This window comes from Gavialis gangeticus, unplaced genomic scaffold (assembly GCF_001723915.1).
Source record: "Gavialis gangeticus isolate Ggan-Ray unplaced genomic scaffold, GavGan_comp1, whole genome shotgun sequence".
Taxonomy (NCBI): Eukaryota; Metazoa; Chordata; order Crocodylia; family Gavialidae; genus Gavialis; species Gavialis gangeticus.
Window position 1 is genome coordinate 53,419,685 of NW_017729031.1, and position 24,856 is coordinate 53,444,540.

General features: G+C 42.6%; 1 protein-coding gene across 1 annotated transcript in view; it reads left to right on the forward strand.

Moving 5' to 3' along the window:
• Positions 1-24,856, forward strand: part of MYO3B (myosin IIIB) — a 281,014-nt gene that overhangs the window by 224,665 nt on the left and 31,493 nt on the right. Inside the window, exon 23 of the mRNA XM_019522847.1 lies at positions 17,918-17,997. Within this exon, the coding sequence (XP_019378392.1) occupies positions 17,918-17,997 (80 nt within the window). The remainder of the gene's footprint in view (positions 1-17,917; positions 17,998-24,856) is intronic.

The window sequence follows — 24,856 nt, forward strand, 5'->3', positions numbered from 1 at the left end:
ACTGATGAGAAGGGAGTTCCCCAGCCTGTAGGTATGCTGCTGGTTCTTCCTCCCCAGGTGCAGTACCTTGCACTTGTCAGTGTTGAAACCCATCCTGGTCTCATCCGCCCACCCCTGTAACCTGTCTAGGTCCAATGCAGCCTACTCCTCCCTTCTAGCGTGCCCACTTCCTAGTATTATTTTGGCCTATTTGGTTAATCACCATATGCCTCATAGTTTCATAGTTGGTAGGGTCAGAAGGGACCTGAGCAGATCAAGTCCGACCGCCTGCCATGGCAGGAAAGTGCCTCAATTTATCCTAGTGATTTGATAACACTTCTTGACATAGTGTTTTGAAACTTCATGTTTGAGGACAGCTTTGAGATCTTTAGATGCAAGTTAATAGGGAAATTGAAAATATTATTCTTAGAAGTATGGTTCAAATTAGTGAAAGACCTGATAGAATGCAAATTATAGCTAAAATTACATCTTTCTCAAAAAAAATTTGATTTATAATTTTTATAGTTTCTTTAATCAAAATTGCAAGGAATTCCAATTCTTTTCTTACATAATAAGTAAAAGCAGATATTAGATACATAAAATCACAAAATAGAGCCAAGTAATTAGATAGTAAGCTATTAATTATGGTAAAAAATGCTGAAAAAGTAATTTATGTATATGGTTTAGGTATCCTTGACAAATGTAAAGCACAGGAAAGAGAGTACCCTGGGTGCAGGAGTCCAATTCAGAAGAACCTACAGCCTCTACATGAGGCAGCTTCAAAGCTCAGGTTATGTTGGGCCAAAGCTAGAGTGAGATTAAAGTTGTGAGGCCTTCACAGAAAATTCTCTGCTACCTCTTCCTTTTTACATTAGTGATACTTCAGCTCTTGGATGTCTGCTGATCTCAACTGTAGTGCCATGGCACAGTAAAAAGGGCATTTTTTGAGGGGGAGCCAATGAGTGTCTCATTGGTGGTAACAGCTCTATTTAACAAGTGGACTGCTATGTTGTCTACCAGCTGCAGTTCCCCTGTGGTTTTTTTTGTAGGGCTGTGCGAAACAGCACCATTTCATTTCAACTTCTGTTTCAACAGGACAGTGTTTCATTTCAAGTTTCATTTTGTTTCAAAACCACGCTTCTGTTTCATTTTGTCGAAGCTGTTTTCCTGTTTTGACGCTGTTTCAACGTTTTGCCCATGGGCTATAATGGGGAAGCACAAAACTGCCTATAATTTTATCTTTTCTTGCCTGATTCAAATGAAACTTGCAACGATGGTAGTCCCTTATGAGGCCATGAGGCCTGCCAAGTGTCAAGGAGATAGGTGCAGGGGTTTCTGGGAAACTGCACCTCAAGCTGCTGACAAGCAAAAGTCGTAACATATGTAACTGTGTGTGTGTTAAGGGGCACCCTCACTGGCACTGGGGCCTCTACACAACACGGTGGTGTGCCCCATTGAGGTCTCCTCCTCCCCTATAGCCTCAGTTTGGTCCACCACTTTAAATGACAACAGGTAATAACTTAGTAGTCAGCACAGTAGCACCAGCAGCATCTCAGGCTGCCAAACAGTCAATATCAGAGCAATTCTTCCCCCTCCCTCTCCTTACTTTCTGTTTCCCAACAGGCAAGCCCAGCTTTAGCTTTGAAAGTCGAAACGTTTCGACTGCCCTTGTTTCATTTTGAGGCTGTTTCAAAACCCTTTGTGTCATTTCGATTTTGCTGTTTCAAGCTCAAAACAAGTCAAAACAGAGTTGAAACAAAACAGCCGGCAAAATTTTGCACAGCCTTAATTTTTAGCTATAGCTCAATACAGAGCACGTTGCAGCATCTTTCAGTGTCTTGACATGAGAGTTGCAAAAGTCAGTATCCAAAAGGAATGGCCTCCTGGCTGTACATAAATGATAAAAGCTGAGCTACTTTATCTTGGGTATTTGCTAGCAATCTAACTAGATGTATGGGGCTGCACACCTGACTAACAGGCAGTGGACACCCCTTTCAATTAGGGGGATAAATACTATTCTCACCATATCTTTAGGTTGCTTCACCCAACCAACCTCCATGACTTCAAGTTTCGTCTGGATAGAGCTCCAGCCAGTGGATTCTTGGGCATGTTTGCTATGTACTCAGCTGAGTACATAGCAAACATGTTCATTTCATAGTTAATTTAGGTGTTTTGGGGTAACTTATTTTAATACTTGAGTTTTAAAATACTCTTAAAAGGCAATAGTGACTTGGTTGCTCATGGTATCATGGCCAGTATTAGCGGTCAGCTGGCAAGGATGAAAAGAAAGACCTTCTTTCCTGGAATAATGAGTTTGTAAATTTTTGAACAATGGGCTGCTTAACCTCCATTGTAACCCAGCCTTCCTGCCCTCTGATATCTCTATTCTCTTAAATCCCCAGTTCCCTTAAATATAGCATAGAAACGCGCTGTTTGCTGTATAAGAGGCTGTGTGCAGTCTACCCAAGGAAGGCTTGTAGTTACAGGCCTATAATGCCCAATTCTCATTTACACTAAAGTCCCTTTATATCACTCCAGCAGTGTAACAGCACCTTAAAGTACATGCAAATTTATGCCACTTTGAGACTTGTTTATATTAGCAGAGGCTTTATTGCAAATGAAAGTCAAGACCTTGACTCTCATGGTCTTGTGGTTCTCAAGATCTCGTGGTTACTATATTCTCTGTTTTGTACTACAAATTTAGCTTAGAAAATTGTTGGGTCTTGACTACTGCTAGGGATTTCAACAGAATTGCTAACTTGTCTTTGTTATAAAGTAAAAAAAAAAAAGTCATTTCCAGTATAGTACTTGACACTGCAGTATATGGTATTATGAGTGTGTGTGCACACTACTCTACATATAGTATTTATATAAATGTTATATTCTTGTTTAAGAAGTATAATATATGTGAAAATTGGATTCTTAGCTCTTTTACTATATGAGATTAGCTTAAATGACTTCAGTGACTCCAAAGAAAAGAGTTTGATAGTCACTGACCAGATTCAAATTAGTGCCTGATAAAAAATAGTATATATTCAGTTATAGTCTAACTAAGAGACGCTTAGTCTACAGTGGTAGAAGATGAAAATGCATTATGGAGATAAGCAGCCCAACCTCCTTAGGCTAGATAAAATGAACGGAAAGAAAAGGCAGAAAGGAATCTGTGCATGTCAAAGATATAGTCTAATTCTGTACCTCTTTAGCGTGCAAGTGCTTAGCTGTGATTAGAAGTAGTGTCAATGAAATATGAATACATTGTATGATTCCTGACCATGTTATACTACTTCTACATGATATTTCTGTATCTACGCAAGAAGCATGAATGAAATTAATAAGAAGATAAGGGAAGAATTTATGCTATGTCCTCTATGTTGCAGTTGCACACTTCAATAATATTCCTGGTACAGACTGTACAGTAGGGTGACATTATCATTAAGATCTCTCTCTCTGAGTCAATGTCACTTCACAAAGTAAGTGTTAGACCAAAGCTGCAATGTTATTCTTGCCTGATTTTTTTCAGTAAATCTGATGTTGATTGAGATTCATTTAGAATTTGTTTCTGATAGCACCTTTCATCTGGGAATAGTAAAGCATTTAAAAACCTTAAATATTATAACTAGGCTAGGCAGGATTTTTATCAGTAAATGATAAATGATTTCACCTCACATTCAAATCAGTGAAAAAATATTTCCATTGTTAATCAAAATTTATAGAAAGGGGACATAAGAAAAATGATGGCTGATGGAATGTGGTACAACAGGGGAAGCAGTCCTACAGAACTGTGCTGACTATAATTTGGACTGCCACTCCCAGATAGCCCAAGGGACAAGGACCAAAGGAAGAGGAAGTGACAAAGTGGATGGAGGAGCTATGGGCCAGTGGAGCCCAGACGGATGGCGCCTCTGCCGCTCAGCTGGCAGCAGTCCTGTAGTTGTTAGGTTTGTTGTGTGGGGCAGTAAAACTTCACTATAGTAATACTATGCTGCCATTAATACATTGTCTGCCCCCCACACTCCTAATTTCATGCAATCCTGAAAATTTAAATCAATAAAAATGAAATAATGTTTACAAATAAACATCAATATTACCCATTGAAATTATTACAAAATAAAAATTGAATTCTGCCAAGCCTAGTTACAACCCACTGAAGTGTTATGCTACCCATAATACAGGCGAGAAAACTGGTCATCAAGCAAATAAGCAATTCATCTTGGGTCACATGAATCAGTGGCAGAGATGGGATTAGCACCCAGCACTGAATGTGTAGATTATAAACACCCATGGTCTGGGTGCAGGAGCAACAACCAGGGCTACAGGAGTGCCTGCACCCCAGCTCACAGCCTTTTCCCACTGGGGCAGGTAGACTATGCCATGGTCTACCTGGGGACTTTTTTTAAGTCCCTGAATCATGTTAGAATATTTCCCTTACCTGTTCTCAGCACCCCTGCCCTCTCTTTACTTATACTTCTGGGCATGGGGACACCTTCCCACTGTTGCTGCTGTCCTGACCACTCCTGCTTTGCTCCAGCCAGGATTGCTGGGAGTGACTGTGCAGGGAGCTGGGCTGGACTAAAGACAGTGGCAGTGGCAGGTAGGTTAACCCTCCGTATGCCTGCTCCAGCCTGGCAGAGAACACTTTGAGGGGACTGGGCATGGAGGGGGAACTTGCCTGATGCCACCATTGCTGCTCTCTCTGGTGGAGCCTGGCTTCCCACACCACCCAGATGGAGCAGGGCAGGAGCAGCTCTGGAGTTATCCCTGTCCCTTGGTCAGCCATGTACAGCAGCAGTAGTGCCTCCTGGTAGGGGAAGGGAGTTGCCACTGAGCATGGAGAGAAAGGGAAAGGATGCTAAGGTCAAGGGAATTCTTGCCTGCTTTTGGGACTTAAAAAAAGTTCCCAGCTGTTTTCACAGTATGGTCTAAATTAGGGTATGACCATGCTACCACACCTCCTGTGGATATGCCCCTATAAACACCTAGTGAATGTTATTAAAATTGTTTTTCAATACCTTATCTTCTTAGTTGTTAAATGGAGGGAGGACACTTTGACAAAACCATCTTTTTTACCTAGTTGAAATGAGGCAGCAGAAAAAGAGAGTGCAGTTGCAAGAAAACCTGTACTTGTTAGATTTCCAGCACAGAGAAAAGGGATTTTGATAAGCATCTGTATGCCAAGTGAGACAGTAGTTATATATAGTTTTGCACTATTTAGTGCCTTCTGAGGAACTTAATGAATGAAGCCTCCCAAAACACCAGTGGCATTATTAGCTATCATACGGATAGGAAAACTAAGATGTAGAGAAGTTAAGTGACTCCCTCAAGGTCACAACAAATCCATATCAGAGTCCTTAGGCCCTGAAAACTCAAGCACATGCTGAACATGATTCATATGAGCAGTTCCACTGAATTGAAAAGGGCATGCATACCACTAAAGTTAAGCATGTTTATAGGACTGGGTCTGTATTTTAACCACTCAACTTTGCTATTTCATATTATTTCAATGTGTGGTAAAATAGCCTTGTTGGTAGTTTAGGAAAAATTCTAATATCTTATCTTTTTATTTTACCAGTGTTACGGTTTTGATTTAACATAAGTAGTACTTCATTTAAATGTATCTACACCTGCAGGTCCTGTATGTTTCTTATAGGGTGTTATGCTATATATGGGAAACTGGGCTATACAAAGAAACAGTGTTGTCTTGTAACCTTTAATCCTTTCCAGGAACACAGCAGTTTTAACTAGCCATGATGTTATCTAAAAACAGTTGTTCTTCAAATATTGATGGTCTTCAAAAAGTGAAATAAAAAGTAATTATTTTTGTGTGTAAAGCAATAAATGGCCCTGTAAATGAAAATAAAATGCAGAGACCACAGCACCCAGTATTTACTGAGTAGGGGAACAAACATCATGCTAACTCTTGTGAAACATTTTTTATTATATAGAGTGATATTCAAAGACCATTCATTCTGTTTGTTAGCTTTAGTGACTAAGAAGAGTTACTGCTAAAGAGTTATTTTCCTGAACCTGATTTTTCTTGAGCTGAGCAGTTCACAAGCTTTTATCTAAAGCATTGGTTTGTGTTTGCATTTGAAAGAAACTAACAAATACTTTCCATCAATTTGACTGAAGCTGCTATTCAACAGGTAGTAATCTAACTAGGAGTGCATTTAAAATAGAATAGGAAGTCCAAATAAGAACTTACTGGAATCCTTAATGGGGAGAGAAGGGTGTTTTGTTTTTACCTGAAGTTGCCATTGCTGTTGTCAATAAGAATAAATAAAATTAGCTAATTCAAACAGGCAGCAAATCAGTCTGTGAAGCTTAATTTTCTTTCCTTTGTGTAACCCAGTTGTCTCCAAAATGAGTGTCCCCCCGCACAAATAGAAGGGGAAAGCCAGCAGGGCACATGTGCTGGGGTGGAAACTGCAGTCACTTACAGTTCCCTTCCACCTATCGTGTCTCAATACAGGTGGGACAGAAAGCAATGTCTTAACCAGGTACAAATTTAATATAGGTATATATAAAAAGGTAGCTAACTAAAGTGAGTATTTACAGGTTAGAAATTCATATAACTATAACCATATACACACCCAAATACAAACAGGTAAGTATAATGGTTCCAAATGATATGAACAGGTAAGTACAACAATAAATGGCACTTTAAAATGTAAGGTGTACAGTTAACAGTTAATAAACACTCCAAAAATGCACAGCATGTATCCAGAAATCAAAAAACACTCCAAAATATGAGACACAAGAGTTCTCTAGGGGTTCCCCATCTCCTGCCTCTTTATTGAGGCTACCTTCCCTAAGTGTCACTCCCTGGTGGGACACCTGCTGCCCCACTGACCCACATGTGCCAAGGAGCCAGGCCTGGTCTAACTAATGTTTCTCCAAGGGAGGGCTCAGTCCAGGCCTCAGGGAGTGGCGTGACTTGCTCATGCGTCCCAGTAGCTCAATCCTTCTTAAGGGGAGTTGCAAGCCTGGGCCACTTCTTGCATACCTGGGGCCGTGCCGCTCTGAATGCACTCGGGAACTGCTCCGTTCCCAGGGCCATTGCGGACCCATGGCAACAAATGGGTCCTCATTCATCAGGGCCTTACACCCCACAATCACTCACCCCATGATAGCACTGGCTCCAGTGCCTGGCCTCATGCTGTGTTTGGAGACCAAAGCCACCCGTCTTGCTGCGGTTTCCAGGGTCCCGGTCCCTCATGGACCCTCCATGTAGCAATGCCTGCACTGCAGCCTGGCCTCGTGCCAGGGTTGCAGAGCCGAGCTACCTCACTGCAGCTCCCAGGGTCCCGGTCCCTCTCAGACCCTTCATGCAGCAATGCCTGAACTGCCCCCCACTTCCGTCCAGTGGTGGAAATGTTCGGGCTCTTCTGGGCAGCCAGATATGCTTCCTGGACAGCTCTCCCAGCTCTTCTTGGCCCCAGGACCTCTTCCTTCTTCTTTGTCCCTCACCAACTGCACCCTGTGCTCGGCATGCAGCTGCTTATATCCCCTTCTGTGGCTCTGCCCCCAGATTGAAAATGAATATTAGGGGGGCTGGAACTGCAGGTCCCAATTAAGTCCACTCCTGCCCCCCACTTTGGAGTAGAGGAGGAGTGAACTCTCCTCCTGGCTTCTCCCCTGCCTGTTTCTGATTTTGGGTTTTGCCCCACCAATCGCATTCATGGTCTCCTAAACCCGGAGAGCCAAGAGAATCCCTGCAAGCCCACTACACTCTCCCCATTGGAATTATTCCCCATCCTGGTGAAGAATGGACTCTTGACCCAATACTTATTGGGTCCATGGTGCAAAGATAGGTACCTCTCCCAGCACACCAGGAGCATCGTAGGTAAGTTTCTTTACTGGGTGCCATTCTCGTTGAGGGTGAGGAGTGCTGTGACCTTCTGGGCTCCAAAATGGCCCTGGGGATGCAGGCCTCACCTGTCTTGCAGGGCTCCTTTCCTCAGTGGGTGGAGATGAGGGGGTGGCCTCTTCACAAGAACGACCCAGTAAGTCATTCCCTCCATCAACACTGGCGGATGAGGACGCTGAAGGAGCTCCCTTGTGTTAGAGTGCATCCTTGGGGTGCAGATGTCCAAGCTGGGGTGGAACTGAGAGAGATATCATCCATCCCAATCAGAATCAGAATCTGATTCTTTCTGGGTTGTGGCTGGTGGGTTTGTTTCTTGAGGTGTGCTCTCCCAGGATCATGATTTGGGCTGAGCTGTGCAATGGCCCTGGCTACTTGGACAGACCTCCACTAACTCCTCTACAGGCAATAGCAAGTTCCTGTGCATGACCCTTAAACATCCAGCCCCTCTTCCAGAGCTATCTCATACACAGGCAAGTCCATCCTTTGGCCAATGGTGTACAACCTGGCTCTTCATTGGTCAGCAATTTTTATGCTTGCCTGTACATCCAAGGTTCCGTAGAAGCACTTGATCGCCCTGACTCAGACCCTGCTCTCGTACATGGGCATCATAGCCTCACTTGTGGTATCGTTGATTTTTACCCCCAGTGTCTGCAACTAACTGGTAGGCTCTTCTTAAGCAATCTCTTAGTTGTTGGGCATATTGCCCATGGGTAACAAGCTGATCATAGGCCTTCTCTGCTCCAGAACAAGTCAATGGGGAGCCCACGGTGCTGCCCACACATCAATAGATATGGACTAACCCCAGTGGCATTGTTGCAAGTAGAATTATAAGCATGCACTAAATGGGCCAGATGTTGACTTCATGCAGCCTTTTGTTCGTGCCTTAGGGTGCCAAGCACGTTTAATAGCGTGATTAAATCACTCAAGTTGCAGGTCCCCTTGTGGATGTTATGGGGTGGTCCTGGATTTCTTTATCCCTGCAATGGCGAATACTTCCTTCAATAAGCAACTCTCAAAGTCCCACGCCTGGTCCAAATGGATTCGGGCAGGCAACCGGAATACGGTGAAATATTTTTCCATAATATTCTGGCCACTGTCCTAGCTGTCTGATCATGAGTGGGGAAGACTGGAGTGTACTGCTTGAAGTGGTCTGTTATCACAAATATGTTACCCTTTTGATTGCCTTCCCCTTCTACTGACAAAAAGTCCATATACATCAGTTCTAGTGGTTGCGAGCTTTCTATGGTGTACAAGTATGCTGTTCTTGTGGGTAGAGTCTTTCTCTTTACATACCTCTCGCAGGAGTTACACTTGTTTTTGATGGTCTCAGCCAGCTGGGGCCAAAAGAACCTCTCCCTGGCCAATGTTAACATGTGTTCCATGTCCAGGTGGCTGAAGTCATTGTTCAGGGCTTGGAGGGTGAGCTCTCACTGACTTTTAGATAGCACAAGTTGCAACAGGGCCCTTCCCTCGGGATCTTGGATCTCACGATGTAACACCCTGTCAATGAGCCGCAACTTTTCCCACTCTTTCACCAGGAGATGGGCCGTGGGGGTGAGGCTCTCTCCAGGGAGTGGCTGCTGCGCCCCTTTCCATTGGGGCCCATAACACGTCCCTCACATCAGGGTCTTGCTCCTGCACCCATCACCATTCTGTGGCTGGCATCTGAGGGAGGACAGCCGGGGTCAAAGTAGTGTACTGCTCCCAGGCTTGAGGGATTCCCTCACAGGGTATCCCTAGGATTTCAGCTGTACACACCACATTTTCCCCGGCAGCCACTGGGTCTCAAGCAGGCTTATAGTGTTCAGATCATTTCTGGGGATATCACATCTTGACCCAAAGGCAGAGCCAACTGGGAGAGCACATCTGCATCCACATTTTGGTGGCCTGCCTGATAGTGCAAACTAAAAGACTAGTTGGCCAGAGCAGCCACCCAATGATGTCCCGTGGCATCAAGCTTTGCACTGATCAGAATATATTTCAATGGGTTGTTGCTCCTCGAGCAATGCTTCTCGAGCATCTTCCCCAAAACTATGATGTCATCTAAATACACTAAATGGGTTAGATGTATGTCTCCCACCACCTTCTCCATGCAGCGTTGGAGTGTGACAATCCATACTTGAAATGTAGTCCCATATAGATAATCCTTAAACTTTCCATGACTGCCCACTTAAGAGCCAGAAACTCCAGCTTGTGGGCTGGATAGCAAGTCTTGCTAGGAACCAAGCTCTGGCTAGCATAGGCCACTGGGCAGCAGTGTCCCTCGTGCAACTGGTAGAAGATGGCTCCCAACCCAGACAAGCTAGCATCCATATGTAAGATAAAGGGTGTGCTGGGGTCCAGATATGCCAGAACACGGACCTTCATCAGCCGACAGATGACCTCTCGGAACTCTTCCTCGCACTGAGAATCCCATCGGGGTCCAAAAGGCCTTGCATACTCCCTGTGTTTCAAAGGTCTCCCCACTTGTTATCCTTGTGTGAGCCAATTTAGGGGGTGCATGATGGCTGCATAATTTTGAACAAAATGCCAATAGAATCTGACGAAGCCCAGAAACCTCTTTAGTTCCCTATAATTAGAGGGGCATGGCCAAGAGGTCACCAATCGAAGCTTCTCTGGGTTGGTGCTAATTCTGTTCTGTGACACCATATGCCCCACATATTTGACAGACTCTTGGCAGAACTTGCATTTATCCAAGGCCAGTTTTAACCCTGCGGCCTCGAGGCAGTTCAGTACACAGAGGAAATTCTCATCATTCTCCTCGAGCATCTTCCCCAAAACCATGATGTCATCTAAATACACTAAGTGGGTTAGATATATGTCTCCCACCACTTTCTCCATGCAGCGTTGGAATGTGGTCAGTGCTCCTGAAATGCCCTGAGGCATGCATTCAGATGATCACGGTCTTTTCCTGGTCTTCCTCCGTCAGATGGATTTGATAATATTTGCTCCTGAGGTCAAATACTGAAAACCATTTACTGCCCCCTAGGCAATCCAATGCCACCCGAGGGATGATGTACTGATCAACCACAATCCGAGCATTTAGGACATGATAATCAATGCACACATGTAAAGACCCATTCTTCTTGTGAACAATTGCAATGGGTGACGTGTATGGGCTCTTTGAAAATGATCTTGTGATCAAGGAGGTCTTGTAGATGATACCGGACCTCTCCCATCAACATTGGCCAGGGAATGTGATGGGAACACTCCATGAAGGGTCTGGTGTTGCTGAGGCATATCTGATGTTCCACCTGTTTAGCTTCTCCCACGTCTCAGTCGTGTAGGGAAAATACATTAGTCCGAGCCTGAAGTCTTTTCCGTAACTGTATCTTCCAAGTTTCAGGAGCTGGAGAATCCCCAGTAAAGAACCAGCTGGGGTCAATGGTGGGGGTGGCCTCTCCTGCTCTGGGGCTTACCACTTCAGCCCCTTGCACCATGGCCACTTTTTGCCCTGGGTGCACCTCATTCATTAACGGGTTTATCACCACTACCATCGCTTGTACTTGATTCAGCTCTTTACCCTTGAATACCCCACTGGGGACTGTCAATGCCTCATGCCCCCTCTTCCTGGAAAAGGACCCTACAACAACAGGTCCCAGCCATCAGCCTTAACCCTCCCATTTGCAGGTCATAGGGAGGGCCCACCAGCCCTGGGTGGGGATTTTGAGGCATTTTCCCAGAATAACGTAATGCTCCCAAAAGCTTGAGGGGCCTTTCTACACCCTCCCTTTCCCAATGGGCATAGGCTTCTGAGCATAGTGAATGCATTGGCAGTTGGGTTTGGTAGCCCAGTCCAGCCTGCTGTCAACAGTATCAAGCCAGGACCTGAAAAATCTGGAAGTTAGTCCCAGTGAGGAAAGTGGCCTCCTTCATCCATCCCAGATCAGAGCATACCAGGGCTACTCTACTCCTGCCACCATGGTAGGAAACTTAATACGGACTCCTACATACCGTAGATATAGGTACTGATCCCGACTCAACCCACATAATCCTAATCCGATAAGTGGATGCAATTCCAGGTGACAAAGATGCTTTTTATAAAAGGAAGCAAATAATATAGTCACCTGTGACCCGCTATCCAATAAAGCCAAACATTTTTTCCCATTTACCGTGACAGGGTCCTCCACCCTGGGGCCTATCAGTCCTCAGAGCAACAGGGCTCAGGAGTCTGAGATGCCATGGGGCAGAGCCAACTTCCTTGCTCCATCCCCTCTTTATTTCCTGACCCCCACTTGACCTTCAACCTTTGAAACACCAACTCTGGGTTCCCTGGCTGCATGCACCTCCTGGCCAAATGCCAGGAGGTGCATTCACATTGGTGCAGGACACATTCCTCACATTGGTAACAGATTCTGGGTGCCCTGAATCTGGGTCTCATTCTAGACCAGGATGAGGCATGTGACCCCAGCTGGGGTAGCACCCTGGGGGGAATCCTGGAAACCATGGCTGCCACCACTGTAGGTTCTTTGGAGGAATCTTCCTCCTGGGAAACCACCACCATAGCTGGGCCAACAAGACTTCCACGGGGAGGGAGATCCTCCTGCACCCACAGGGCATCTCTGAACTGGAGGATCTCCTCCTATTCCTTCACCTCTTCCATTAGCCGGCTGAACCCCGGCAGGTTGCTCTTTCACCCTGCCAGATTCAGGTCCCTAATGAGGGTCATGCTATACCAGGCCCCTATCTGAACCTGGCAGAGCCTTATGCTATTGATCTTGCTGGAACTTATGGCCCCTTGGGCAATTACCCTCTGCGGTACTTGCTCCAGATGCAACAGATAGGCTGAGGTGGGCTCCCTTTTTTGTTGAAATGTACTAAAGAGCTCATAGTATGCTCCCCCACTCTGGGATGGCCTCATGAACACATCTTGAAGCGTCTGCAGAAACTGCTGCATTGTGGTGTCTGGGTTCTGGAGCTTCCCTGTCTGGATAACTCCAAAAGCAGGTTCCCTCAATACATCGAGGAGGTGGCAGCGTCTGTCCTCCTCTGAAATCTGCCATGTCATCAGAGTCTCCTGAATGTGGGCAGTCCTTGATTCAAATCCCTACTCTCCTGCCGGAGTGGGGAGGCTGCCCAAAAAGTTCCTTACTTTTTTATATGTTGCGCAGTCATTTGATGAAATAGCTACTTCTCTGATGATTTGTTGAATTGCAGCAATCCAACCTGGGGTCCCCTCAGGCAGGGTGGTGGCCCCTTCCTATCCCGAAGGTCCTGGCCCTCCATCCCCCCAAAGGGTTGTAAATTGTCACTTTCTGACATTGCTTTCCTTTCTCTATAGAGACACGTAGCACTTGCCCTATAGCACTGTCTGCTGGCAAATCCCGGATAAGCCCCTAAAATGTAACCTAGATGTCCCCAAAATGAGTGTCCTCCCCCCTCCACACACACACCAATAGAAGGGGAAAGCCAGCAGGGCACATGTGCTGGGGTGGAAACTGCAGTCACTTACAGTTCCCTCCCACCTATCGTGTCTCAATACAGGTGGGACAGAAAGCAATGTCTTAACCAGGTACAAATTTAATATAGGTATATATAAAAAGGTAGCTAACTAAAGTGAGTATTTACAGGTTAGAAATTCATATAACTATAACCATATACACACCCAAATACAAACAGGTAAGTATAATGGTTCCAAATGATATGAACAGGTAAGTACAACAATAAATGGCACTTTAAAATGTAAGGTGTACAGTTAACAGTTAATAAACACTCCAAAAATGCACAGCATGTATCAAAAAATAAAAAAACACTCCAAAATATGAGACACAAGAGTTCTCTAGGGGTTCCCCTCTTCTAGGGGTTCCCCTCCTCCTGCCTCTTTCTTGAAGCTACCTTCCCCGAGTGTCACTCCCTGGTAGGAGACCTGCTGCCCCACTGACCCACATGTCCCAAGGAGACAGGTGGGGCAGTGTTCATAAGCTCCCTGGCCTGGCTAATATTTCTCCAAGGGAGGGCTCAGTCCAGGCCTTAGGGGAGCGATGTGACTTTCTCATGCATCCCAGTGGCTCAATCCTTCTTAATGGGAGTTGCGAGCCTGGGCCGCTTCGTCCATACCCAGGGCCATGCTGCTCTGAATGCTGTTCTCTGCACTCAAGATCCACTCCATTCCCAGGGCCCCTGCGAACCCAAGACAGGGAATGGGCCCCAGATCACCCGATCCCTCCTTCACCAGGGCCTTACACCTTGTAATGACTCACCCCATGGTAGTGCTGGCTCCCATGCCTGGCCTTGTGCTGGGGTGAGAGACCTGAGCCACCTCACTGCAGTTTCCAGGGTCCCAATACCCTGCAGACCCTTCATGCAGCAATGCCTGCACCACCCACCGCTTCCGTCCAGCATTGGAATCTTTCCGGCTCTTCTGAGCAGCCAGATATGCCTGATGGACAGCTCTTACAGCTCTTCTTGACACCAGGACCTCTTCCTTCTTCTTCATCACTCACTGACTGCACTGTGTGCTCAGCATGCAGCTGCTTATATCCCCTTCTGGGGCTCCACCCCTAGATTGAAAAGGAACCAGTTAGGAGGGCTGCAAGTGCAGTTCCCAATTAAGTCCACTCCTGGCACTCCTCCCCCCACCCGCTTTGGAGTAGAGGGGGAGCAAGCTCTCCTCCTGGCTCCTCCCTTGTCTGTCTCTGATTGATGGGTTTTGCCCCACCAATTGCATTCGCAGTCTCCTAAGCCCAGAAAGCCAGGCAAAGCCCAGCAAGCCCACCACATTTGTAATAAACCACAGTTGTGTTACACAGATACAGGACTCTTTTGCAGTCCCTCTCAGCCACACCATATATAGACAGAATCACACATATTGAGTGTAGAATATAGAAAATGCCTGAATGATTTATTGTAAACCTACCTTTAGTCAGTTTGAAACACAGCCAGTAGAGAGTGTGGTACCAAGTAAAGTCATATCACTGTACCAGGAAGAGGGAGGCAAAATGAGGAGACAAAATGAGAATCTATCAGTCACCAGCCTGTTAAACAAGGAAGCAAGAACAGCAGTATGATCCTAATGAGGATGGATCATCTGCCTCATCTCACTGATTATAAAGTACTCAGCCATCTTTTAACCCCAGGTAGGGTTCTAAGTTTGTTCTAGAAATATATATAGGTACCATGTCCCAGCTCTTGAAAGAGACACTGTTGCCCATAGCTATGAACTGTCATCCATTTCCAGGAAAATATTAATTGAATTAAACAAGAATTAGTCTCCTGTTAAGACCTCAGAGTTGGGTCTTATAAAAATGACAGGAGGAATCAGAATCTCTCCTTTCTGAGAAAACCATATCTCTTTGTAGCAAATATCAGATAAAGTACCAAAGCCTGATTCTCAAATAATATGTACAATAAACTGAAATTTTCCATATAAAACAAATCTTGACTATAAGGTACAGTCCAGTAAATTTCAGAATAGATTTCCTATCATTAAAAAATAATATTATTTGTTCCTTTTAAGGTATAGATGAAACCATTATAATACTAACAGACACGAGGGTGTGTGTAGGATTTCCACAAGATTAAGGAACACTTAGCTATTGTGCCACAGGCTTACCAATGTAAAGGAACTTTTAAAATCCGTTTTTTAAAAGAAAACTGTTAGAATGGTGTTACTATTGAACCTATTCTTTCATGGAATCATAAACCATACAGAGGTAAATCTATTCTAGATCCACTGCCAATTTATCTGCATGCACAATTTTTTTTTTAAAGTGTTGAGGTAAAATCATACCCCCAAAATAGACACCACTGACCTTTAGGAAAGTTGAAATCTGGACCTCAGTTTACAGTTCTGGTTCATCACTGAACTGGAAAAGCTAATGAAAAACATCACAACAGACATAGGATTTTTTTTAGTAATTGACCATTTCCATTTTTAGCCTACTAAAGGTGGCCAGCAAATTTGTTACTACTTCCATTTAAAGATGTTTCTTCTGCTTACTTTGCTTTATCAGGAAAGCCAAGTTTAACTTTAGATGTGTTGTATGATCTCTGGGAGATCCCTGGCATATTAATAGCTCTAAAACCTTAATTGAAGGGTTCAGGAACTTGAACTTTTAACAAACATTATTTGTATAAAATGTTAATTAGTCTTTTGAGTTCAACAAGTGTTCATAAAAGTGGGAAAAAGAAACTCTGTTAGCCGTTTAAGCAATCTAACTCACATTTCCTCCTTCTCAATTGTTTAGTTTTCGTAATTGTGAGATGTCGCTAGTTCTACAGCTCAGAGGCTTCCAGCTTAAACAAGACTGAACTGTGAATGTAAAAACAATGACAAAAAAAAATCTTCCTAGGTTTTCAGTCTTTCTGCATCTAAAAAAGGTACAAATCTTTTTTTCCCCCAGGTCATTTGTAATATTGAATTATGTCAAAAATACAACTGAATAAGGGGAAAAGTTATAATGAGATGCACCCACTACTTGCTCATGCTTGGCTTCTTCATTATGATTGGGAGAAAAATATCCATGTTTTATCTTTCACTGTGTAGCAAAACAGACTCACATATGTCACAATCCAAAATATTATACCCTGAAAACATTGACACGTCCTCTATTCCATGATGTGCCAAATTGTTCTGCATTTTGCTTTGTCTGGACACGATATGTCATTTTTACAGCATTGTATCAAAGCTCAGAATGTCAACAGCTTAAAACAGAAAGACATGGATCATGACTGTCCATAGTGTTTGAATTGCTAAGAATGCAATCTCCATATTTTTCAGTTCCAGCCTCCAGATTATTTTCAGAGGTTTGGCTGTTTCCTTGTTAGAAGGGAAGTGGGAGCACAGGCTGTCAAAAGTTCTCTTCCGTCTAACGTGCATACCATACTTACTCAGTTACCCTATGGAATAAGTACTGTTACATAAATATACTTTGCTTTTGTTTATTTCATTTTGCTTCCATGCTAATTATATAATAAATAGTTTAGCAAAACTCTAAAGAATGCTTGGAGTTACCAGCATTCTGTAAAGCAAATAGCTAGAAACTGGAGTTGATGCAAACAAGACACTTAACATCTGAAAGAAGTGTTAACACTTTATTTACATTTAAATTAAAATGGAAACTTATTTATGTGTTACGTTTCTGAAAGGTGTGTGGTACATCTGCAGAGATCTATTGTTTATTCATGCTCTAAATCCTTTGAAATGTGTTAAAATGCTTCCCACTCATTATAAAAATCCTGCCACCCATGGATTAGGACTTTGATGTCACCAATCCTGCTTCAAAGGGTTCTTTCAATGCTATTAATCACAGTTTAGCCTCTGAAGATATAGCCAGAGAAAACATTTGGACATCTTGTGCTAGACTTGCTAAAACTTTGAAATAGACGGAGTGTCTTGCACATGCACAGTCCGTATCACTTCCTCTCTTTTTTCTGAGCATTTATGTTGAAAAGCTGTTTTATAATGACTTTGTCTTTCTGCAAATAAAGGTGAAAATGCTTAGGGTGCTTTATACTGTACTTTTAACAAAGTAATCATGTCATTTCTTTGACTCCATACTAAAATAATGTGGTCATGACCACGGAATCTTGTCAGTTTTTGAAAATCCTACACGACAATAGCCTTTGGGATTAAGCAGACTGTGTGTCAAAAGGTCAAAGAAGAGACTGTCTTATCAGTTTGTTAGTTTAAGCATGTTATCTAAGCACATGCCATTTCATATTAAATTGCTTTCTTCTGTTTTTTTTTCTTGAATCTTTGAGTGATTCACAAAGAAATTGATTACTAGTGATTGAGCTGTATTGCCTTTGTGCTCCTGTTGCTTTCATCAACTCAGTTGGCTAAGGCCAGTGACAGTCTACCTTATCACTGACTTTTTCCCTCTTAAATCAACACTGTGCCATGATACCTGTCTCCTGTTTCATTGCCAAATGCTCCATGATGTGCAACCAGTGATGATCTGAGTTCAATGGAAGTGTGATGGTATATCACGCAAAGAACCTTGTCTGCCATGGTATCTGATAGCATTCTTATTGCTGCTGCCCTGACTGCTTTCCCACCTTTGGCTTTTCCCTGCTCTGGGCTAAACTTTCTTAACTCTTCTTTCAATTTGTTTCCATCTCTTTAAACAGGTAATTTGGCACAGGCAAGAGCTAGAGTGACTGCAGCATCCAGGTCCTTGCCTCCACAGCTTAGTGCTGGGCGCCTCAAGGTTAGTGGTATCATCACCTTTGAAAAGGGGAAGGAAATCATTCAGACAACATGACAGTGAAACCACAGTCAAAACATTCAGCTGGTATAAATGTACAACGGGACTACTTTAAATTAAACTGATCTAAGTTACGCAGTTTTCTGTAAGTGGCATAGGTTAGGTTGGTAACTAACAGAACACACATCCCACCTTTGGGGGCGGGGGGAGGGGTGCAAATCTCAGACTAGGTTCCACCACTTTTAAACCAGTCTCTGTGTGCAGAACTTCTGTTCTCTTATGGGCATAGATGGGTTTTGTGTGCTGAACTTCTATTCTGTTCTGGATATAGGCTGGTTTCCAATCACTTATATTGGTAAAAGAGTAATGTCTATATCTGGCTATGATGTCTAGCAAAGATTAACAGATTTTGTTAGGAGAATTAACATATATGACAAGATTGCAAAGAACAGGGGTGAAATCTTGGCTCTGTTGAAGTTGCAGGTGACTGATTTGGGGGCTATAGGGGGGAGGGGGCATGTGCCCACCCTGAGGTTGGCCCCCAAGTCAGCACCGCTCAAGACAGGGCAGTTTTTTTTGCTGCACGGGCCAGCAGTGTGTTGGGGGGGCACTAACATACGGCACAGAAGTATAGGAGTGGATATGGGGCTTTTGGCCCGCCCCTGGGCCTGCCCACATATTTTGCCCCCCCAGACTCAGGAGGCACCAGTCACCCCTGGTAGAAGTACATAGGTAAATTTCCATTAACCTCAATGGAGTCAAGATATCACTGTCAAAGTTTGTACCCTGAAAACAAGATTTAAATGAAATCTGGTTGGAATATTTGACACTGTGAAGGCCAAAGTAGAAAATTGATCCATTCCTGTTTTATGCTACCTATATGGGCCTTGTTACATGGTACTTTTTGGAGGCTCCTGGAGCTCTTAACACCTGGACTGTCCACACATTAACACCTTAAAGTGGCTTAAAGCACTTGTTACGCAGGAAAAAATTACACCACTCCAGGACAGGATTATCTCTGATCCACACAACCGATCTCCTATTCCATTAAGGTGTGGCTACTCCCCACAGATGTGCCACTCAAGTTGAAGTCCTCCAGTACCCCAGAATGCAATGGCCTCTCCCTTACCCTTCTGTTTTGTGGGCTCTCACACCCCTAGAGGTTTAATTGTGCAGCCCAGGGACTGGAGCTGCAGCTTTTCAATTTTCTCTGGCCTCAGGAATCGTAGCTCGGGGCACCATTCCCCACCAGCACTGAGCCTGTCTCCAACATGTCCCACCCACCCTGCAACAAGAACAGCCTCAGCGTCCTCCCGCTAGCCCATGGGAGCTAGGTACTAGCCATCCCAGCCTCAGCCTTAGAACTAGCTTAAAGAACTAGGGCTGGAAGGGACTTCCCTGCTCACAAGGCCTCTAGTGGCAAGTCATAGCTGTGCAGATGGGGTACAATCAGAGAAGATTTCTAGACTAAAGGCGTGACTCTCCAAACTCAAAGCTAGCACTAATGATCAATATTTGTATGGCTCAAAGAAGAACATGTAACAAGGCCCTTAGTCAAAAAAACATTTGGAAGTGATGGACAGTCAATGTAGAGATGCTGAAATAACATGCTTCTTTAGGGACTGTGGAATTTATTGCTGCTGGATTTTATCAAGCAAATATAGTGGCAGAATTGTAAAAGGATGGGATATTTTTCTTACCATTAATAAGATTTATTGCAAACTGAGCCCTGGTAATAAGGGTAGGGAACTCTTATATGTAAGGCTCAGAGCATGAAAAATTTAGGAAATGACTCCCTATTCTTCCCTACCTATTGCATCACTCTCGTGTTATGGGAAGAGATCTTGTTTTGTAGGTTAGTATTTGTGCCTTAACAGCAATACAAAAATTAGACAAATATTGATGATGATAATAACTTTCACCAAGTTTCTAGGCTTTCCAGTTTTGTTTTTTTCCCCTTCTCTGATCCTTTTCCATTATTAAGAACTCATTCCCAAATGCAGATACAGTTATTCATATGTTACCTTGAAGTTTATACATTTCACTGCACCTGAAATACAGACTCAGATTTCAGAGTTTTATTCCCTCACTGGTATAAACATGTAATGCTGAATGGTGGAGGATAATGTCCTATCTAATTTCCTTGCAGAAGAGCATTTAATATCCACATTGTTTATCCAGTTTCACCTACCACATTCACCACTAGCTTTATCTGTATAGATATTAATGTAGCTGAAGTAGAAGAGAACAAGTCTTTCCTAACAACTGAAATAAATGCATTCTGTTTTATTAAATAAAAATGAAACTGTGTATGACCAAATCTCTGGTTTAGACTTCTTTTAAAAAGGGACTGAGTGGCTGGTGGACATACATAGAAAGTGATGCTAGCCAGAGCTAATTGAAAATTTGTCATAGAAACGTTATTTTTGTCAGCAAAAAGTGGTTCAATTTTGTAATATTACATAACTTTATATAACTGTTTTGTTGCATTATATAACGCTCATATAAAATTTTACAGGAAAAGTATTTTGAAATGAAAGTTTGTTTTGGAAAATTGCTTAAATTTGTTTTGAAAATCTGAAAAAATTTCAAATTTTATTCTGTGGACTTTTTATTTTTATGTTTATATTTTTTACTTTGTCATGACATATCAGTAGTGGAAATGGATAATATATAGTGATAATAATTATTTAATACTATATGACTTAATATTATACTTGGTAAAGAATTGTTTTATTTCTTTTTAAAAAACCTTCAAGGAAGCTTCTTCTTAGTAACGACTGAAATTTCTTTTTTTTCCTTGATCAAAACAACTTTGTTTTCAGTTGCAATTGCACAAACATCTATTAGGCCCTACTGCTTCTGACATGTTACAGTGTGATATATTGTAATAACATTTCAAAAAAATGCAGTTATTTCTTAAATCAGATAATGATTTTAAAGTAAAATGAATATTATATTCTTGCAGTGGTTCTCAAACTTTTAAGTCTCAAGGTACCCCTCAACAACTTTTCAGAATTTAGGGGCACCCCATTTAAAGTCTAATTTATTTCTTAGAGTGCTTACCTTCGCCCACCCTGAAGCACCCTTGAAAGGATCTCACTGGGTGCCAGGGAAGGCAGCAGCAGGCAGGGCATCCCTGAGAATATGGCAGAGAGTAGTAAGCAGTGCTTAGGCTGATGGTAAGGCAGATTGGAGAGCTTGCAAGTATGGGTCAGTAGACCCCTGCAGAAGGCAGTTGTCTCTGCAGGAGTGGAAGAGGGTGACATTGACCCTGGTGCAGAGGCTGGTGCAAGGTGAGGGTGGCAGGGCCAGGACCATTCCATACCCTGTTCTTTCTATGGTCTGCCCCCTACCTGCCTCCAGTCTGTACCTGAAGGGGTGAGCAGGGGTGACTGGTGCCTCCTGAGTCTGGGGGTGTACAATTTGTGGGTGGACTCAGTGGTGGGCCAAAAGCCCCATATCCAGTCCTATACTTCTGTGCCGCAGGTTAGTGCCCTCTCCCCCCACCCCCAACATGCCATCGGCCCACACAGCAAAAAAAACTATCCCATCCTTAGCAGTGCCAAGTCAGGAGCCAATCTCAGGGGCCAATCCCTGTGCCCTCCCTACCAGTTGCCTATGACTTGGTGCATGGGGCAATTGGCACAGGGGCTGTGCTTTTCAGCCCAGCTCATTTCCCTGCTCCTCTCATGCTTCCAAAGCTGGTGGCTGCAGGGAGTGCTGTCCGCATGCTGGGGTTGGCACAGGGTGTCTAGAGGAGCCATTGCTTACCTCCTCTCACAGGGGCTGGGGGCCACAGCATCCTTCCAGGAATCTTGCAGCACTCCAGGATGCTGAAGCTCCCTGGTTGAGAATCACTGTAATATGGAATATTATTCTATGCCACTGGTTATAGTGCAGTGCAATAAGTACAAATCCTGCTTTGGGACAAAATATTATTAAATAAAAAAATTCAATCAAAATAATCTAACATAAAATCAAGCCTGAGTCTTTTAATTCTCACATGAAACATTTCCTAAGCTGAGGGGTTTTTTTAAATTCTATTTCAGAAGAAATTTTAGGAGCATTTTTTCTATTCAGCATGAAAATACATTTCAAAATATCAGAATTTCCAGCAAAATGGAAGTTTATACCCCCTCTAATGCAAACCTCTGATGTTGAAATAATTCAGTGTCGTAGACCCATGCAACTTCCAAAGAAACTGTGTTGATAGCTTCACCCATAAAAAAGAATGTGATGTCTGATTTCTTTCTTGTCCGTCCATCCCCACCTTACTCCCCACCCCCAGGAAATTAGATGATTTTGTTTCTAACATTAAAGAGAAAAATATTGTTAGTGTTTCTGACATACAACTGTAACAACTCTTCTTTTCCCCTGCCTCTCATTTTATGGAATTTTTAGTTCCAATACAAGGGGATGTTATTTTGGCTCATTTTAAATCCTTTCTTGAGAAACGTAAACTAATCTTAAAAGAATGTGTACTACAAGAAACCTTAAAGTGGTGCAAATTCACATGGCTGCCTACTGTAGCACTTTTAGACTGTGACTCCCATTTGGCCACTTAAAAAATAGGAAATGTACTTAAAATGTAGGAAAAAGTCTTGTTTTCTGTACTGAGTTTATCTACATCAATATGAAGAGATACACCTCTTTGTAGCAACACCATTTATAATAACAACTTCTCCTAGCTCCTGACAGAATAAGAGCACTTGGTTATACGGTTCTATCTCATAACTGAACATAACCAGAGATTCAGATACAGATGTTCAAAATAGTTTCCAAGTTTCTTAGATAGTTTTGAAATTCATCCTCATTCTTCTCCAAGGACACCCCTGCTATTCTGAGCAGAGCACTGATATCTACTTTTCCTTTCATATCTTAAAAATCAAACTGCACAGAAGTTTTTACACACACACACACACACACACACACACACCACACACACACACACTGGTTTGAGTCACATACTAATGCATACACCATTTTAGGCAAAAGCATCACAACTTAAAAAAACATGTTGAAATTTTTACTGTCATCTTTAATGGAATCTTGCTGCCTTCGCACCATCTGTATTTCAAATCTAATCCTTAGAAGTCTTCATTTAATTTCTTCCCCAATATAAAATCTGTTTTCTTGATCTAACTCTACTTAGTGCTTCATTTCCTTTATATTTTGCATGCAGTCTCCTAAATACCTCCTCAAGGTAAGACAGTTACTTTATCAAGAATGGTAATTTTTCAGCAACTATTTTTAGCACTCAGAAGAATGATTTTGAATCAAAAAGCTTTGCAAATGATTGTATGAAGCAAAGTCCATGGAGTATAGCACAGGTGCTGACAACAGCATTATCTGGTTTATATAAGTGCCACCTGGACAGAGCAGATGGTAAATTGTCACAGAGCAACTGAATACTAAAATGTTGTTAATGCTACATGTAAACAGGGTGCTAGTTGATTTTCTTTAATTTCGTTGAGCTGTAATACAACAATCTGCTTGTGATTGGATTACTATAGTTATTTTCATTCACAAATTGTGGTTTATTTTGCTAAAACAGATGCACTAACAATATAATTAAGATGTACAAGGAACAATATACTTGTTATCCCTATCTATCCTTTAAAATAGGCATATATTTTGCCATCTGTGCCAGAAAGGAAGTCTTCTGATTAATGATAAGACATAGAATTTTTAGGCATCTAAATGGTGATATAGGAAAATTAATAGCAACTGCAACAGCAAGAAAGCAAAAACTTCTGTATTCTGATGATGTACACATGATCACTTTTTAAATATTTACTTAGCTGTCAGTGGTACTTTTTCTTTAAGTTTCAAAAACAGGACAGCCTTTTTACAGTTTATTTTTTGATCCTCATCAGTATTTCATTTTATGCATAAGAAGTGTTAAAACTGTCAGATCTCCTCCCTACCAAATGTTGGGCAGAAGAACACTTTTCAAAACCATTTCGTAAGGTAAATGAATCTTGGTGGTTGTTCCAAGGGCCCTGTGCCAGGTGCACAATCCCAAACTAACACCTAACTTGGTACAGGGACTCCAGCAATCAGTGTTAATTTAGTACACTGGCAGATTAACGTGATTTTAGGGAACCTGGAGAAAGATATAGGTGAAATCCTGATTGTTAGTGAAGAAGTATGAGAGATCCAGCTAATCAAACATAAACAACTGATAGTAAAGTGAGAGAAATTTCACCCCCACTTTAAAGGAGTTGATTGAAAATCCATCAGTTGTCTGGTTGTTGCTATTATACCCTGTCTTATTTTCAACCCTGTGAGTGGTTGCATATATGTGTTTGTGTCCTGTGCATGACTGATAACAACAGAATGCTAAATTGTACCTCACATTCAGGCCTATTAGTTTCTGGAGCAGAACAGTATTTTAGGATTATTTATGTAGAACCTTTCATAGCTGATCTGTCTTGAAGTTCATTACAAAGTAAGGAATAGATGCTGCTAATACAATATCTAGATAGGCAAATATGACAGTCATAATGTGCTGTTTTAGCTCACAGGCAACTTTAAAAATGAGAACAAGTTCTAATGAAAGAAGTACTGGCTAGCACATTGAACCAAAAATGCCAGGGGATTTTTGGCTTCCATATGGACCACAGCAGTTTGGGCAGAAAGGGATATCATTTCTAATGGATGGCATACCAGCCTGCATTACACTGTCAGGAATGAACATATAAGCCAAATGTATAATAAGAAGGGGAAAATACTTCAGTGCACCACTTAGAAATAAAGAACATCTTGCTGTATTTTATTTCTTCCTTTCAATATGTTGGAAATCATTAGAACTTTAGTTTTCTTTTTGGGGAGGTTGTATATGTGTACTTATTCTTTT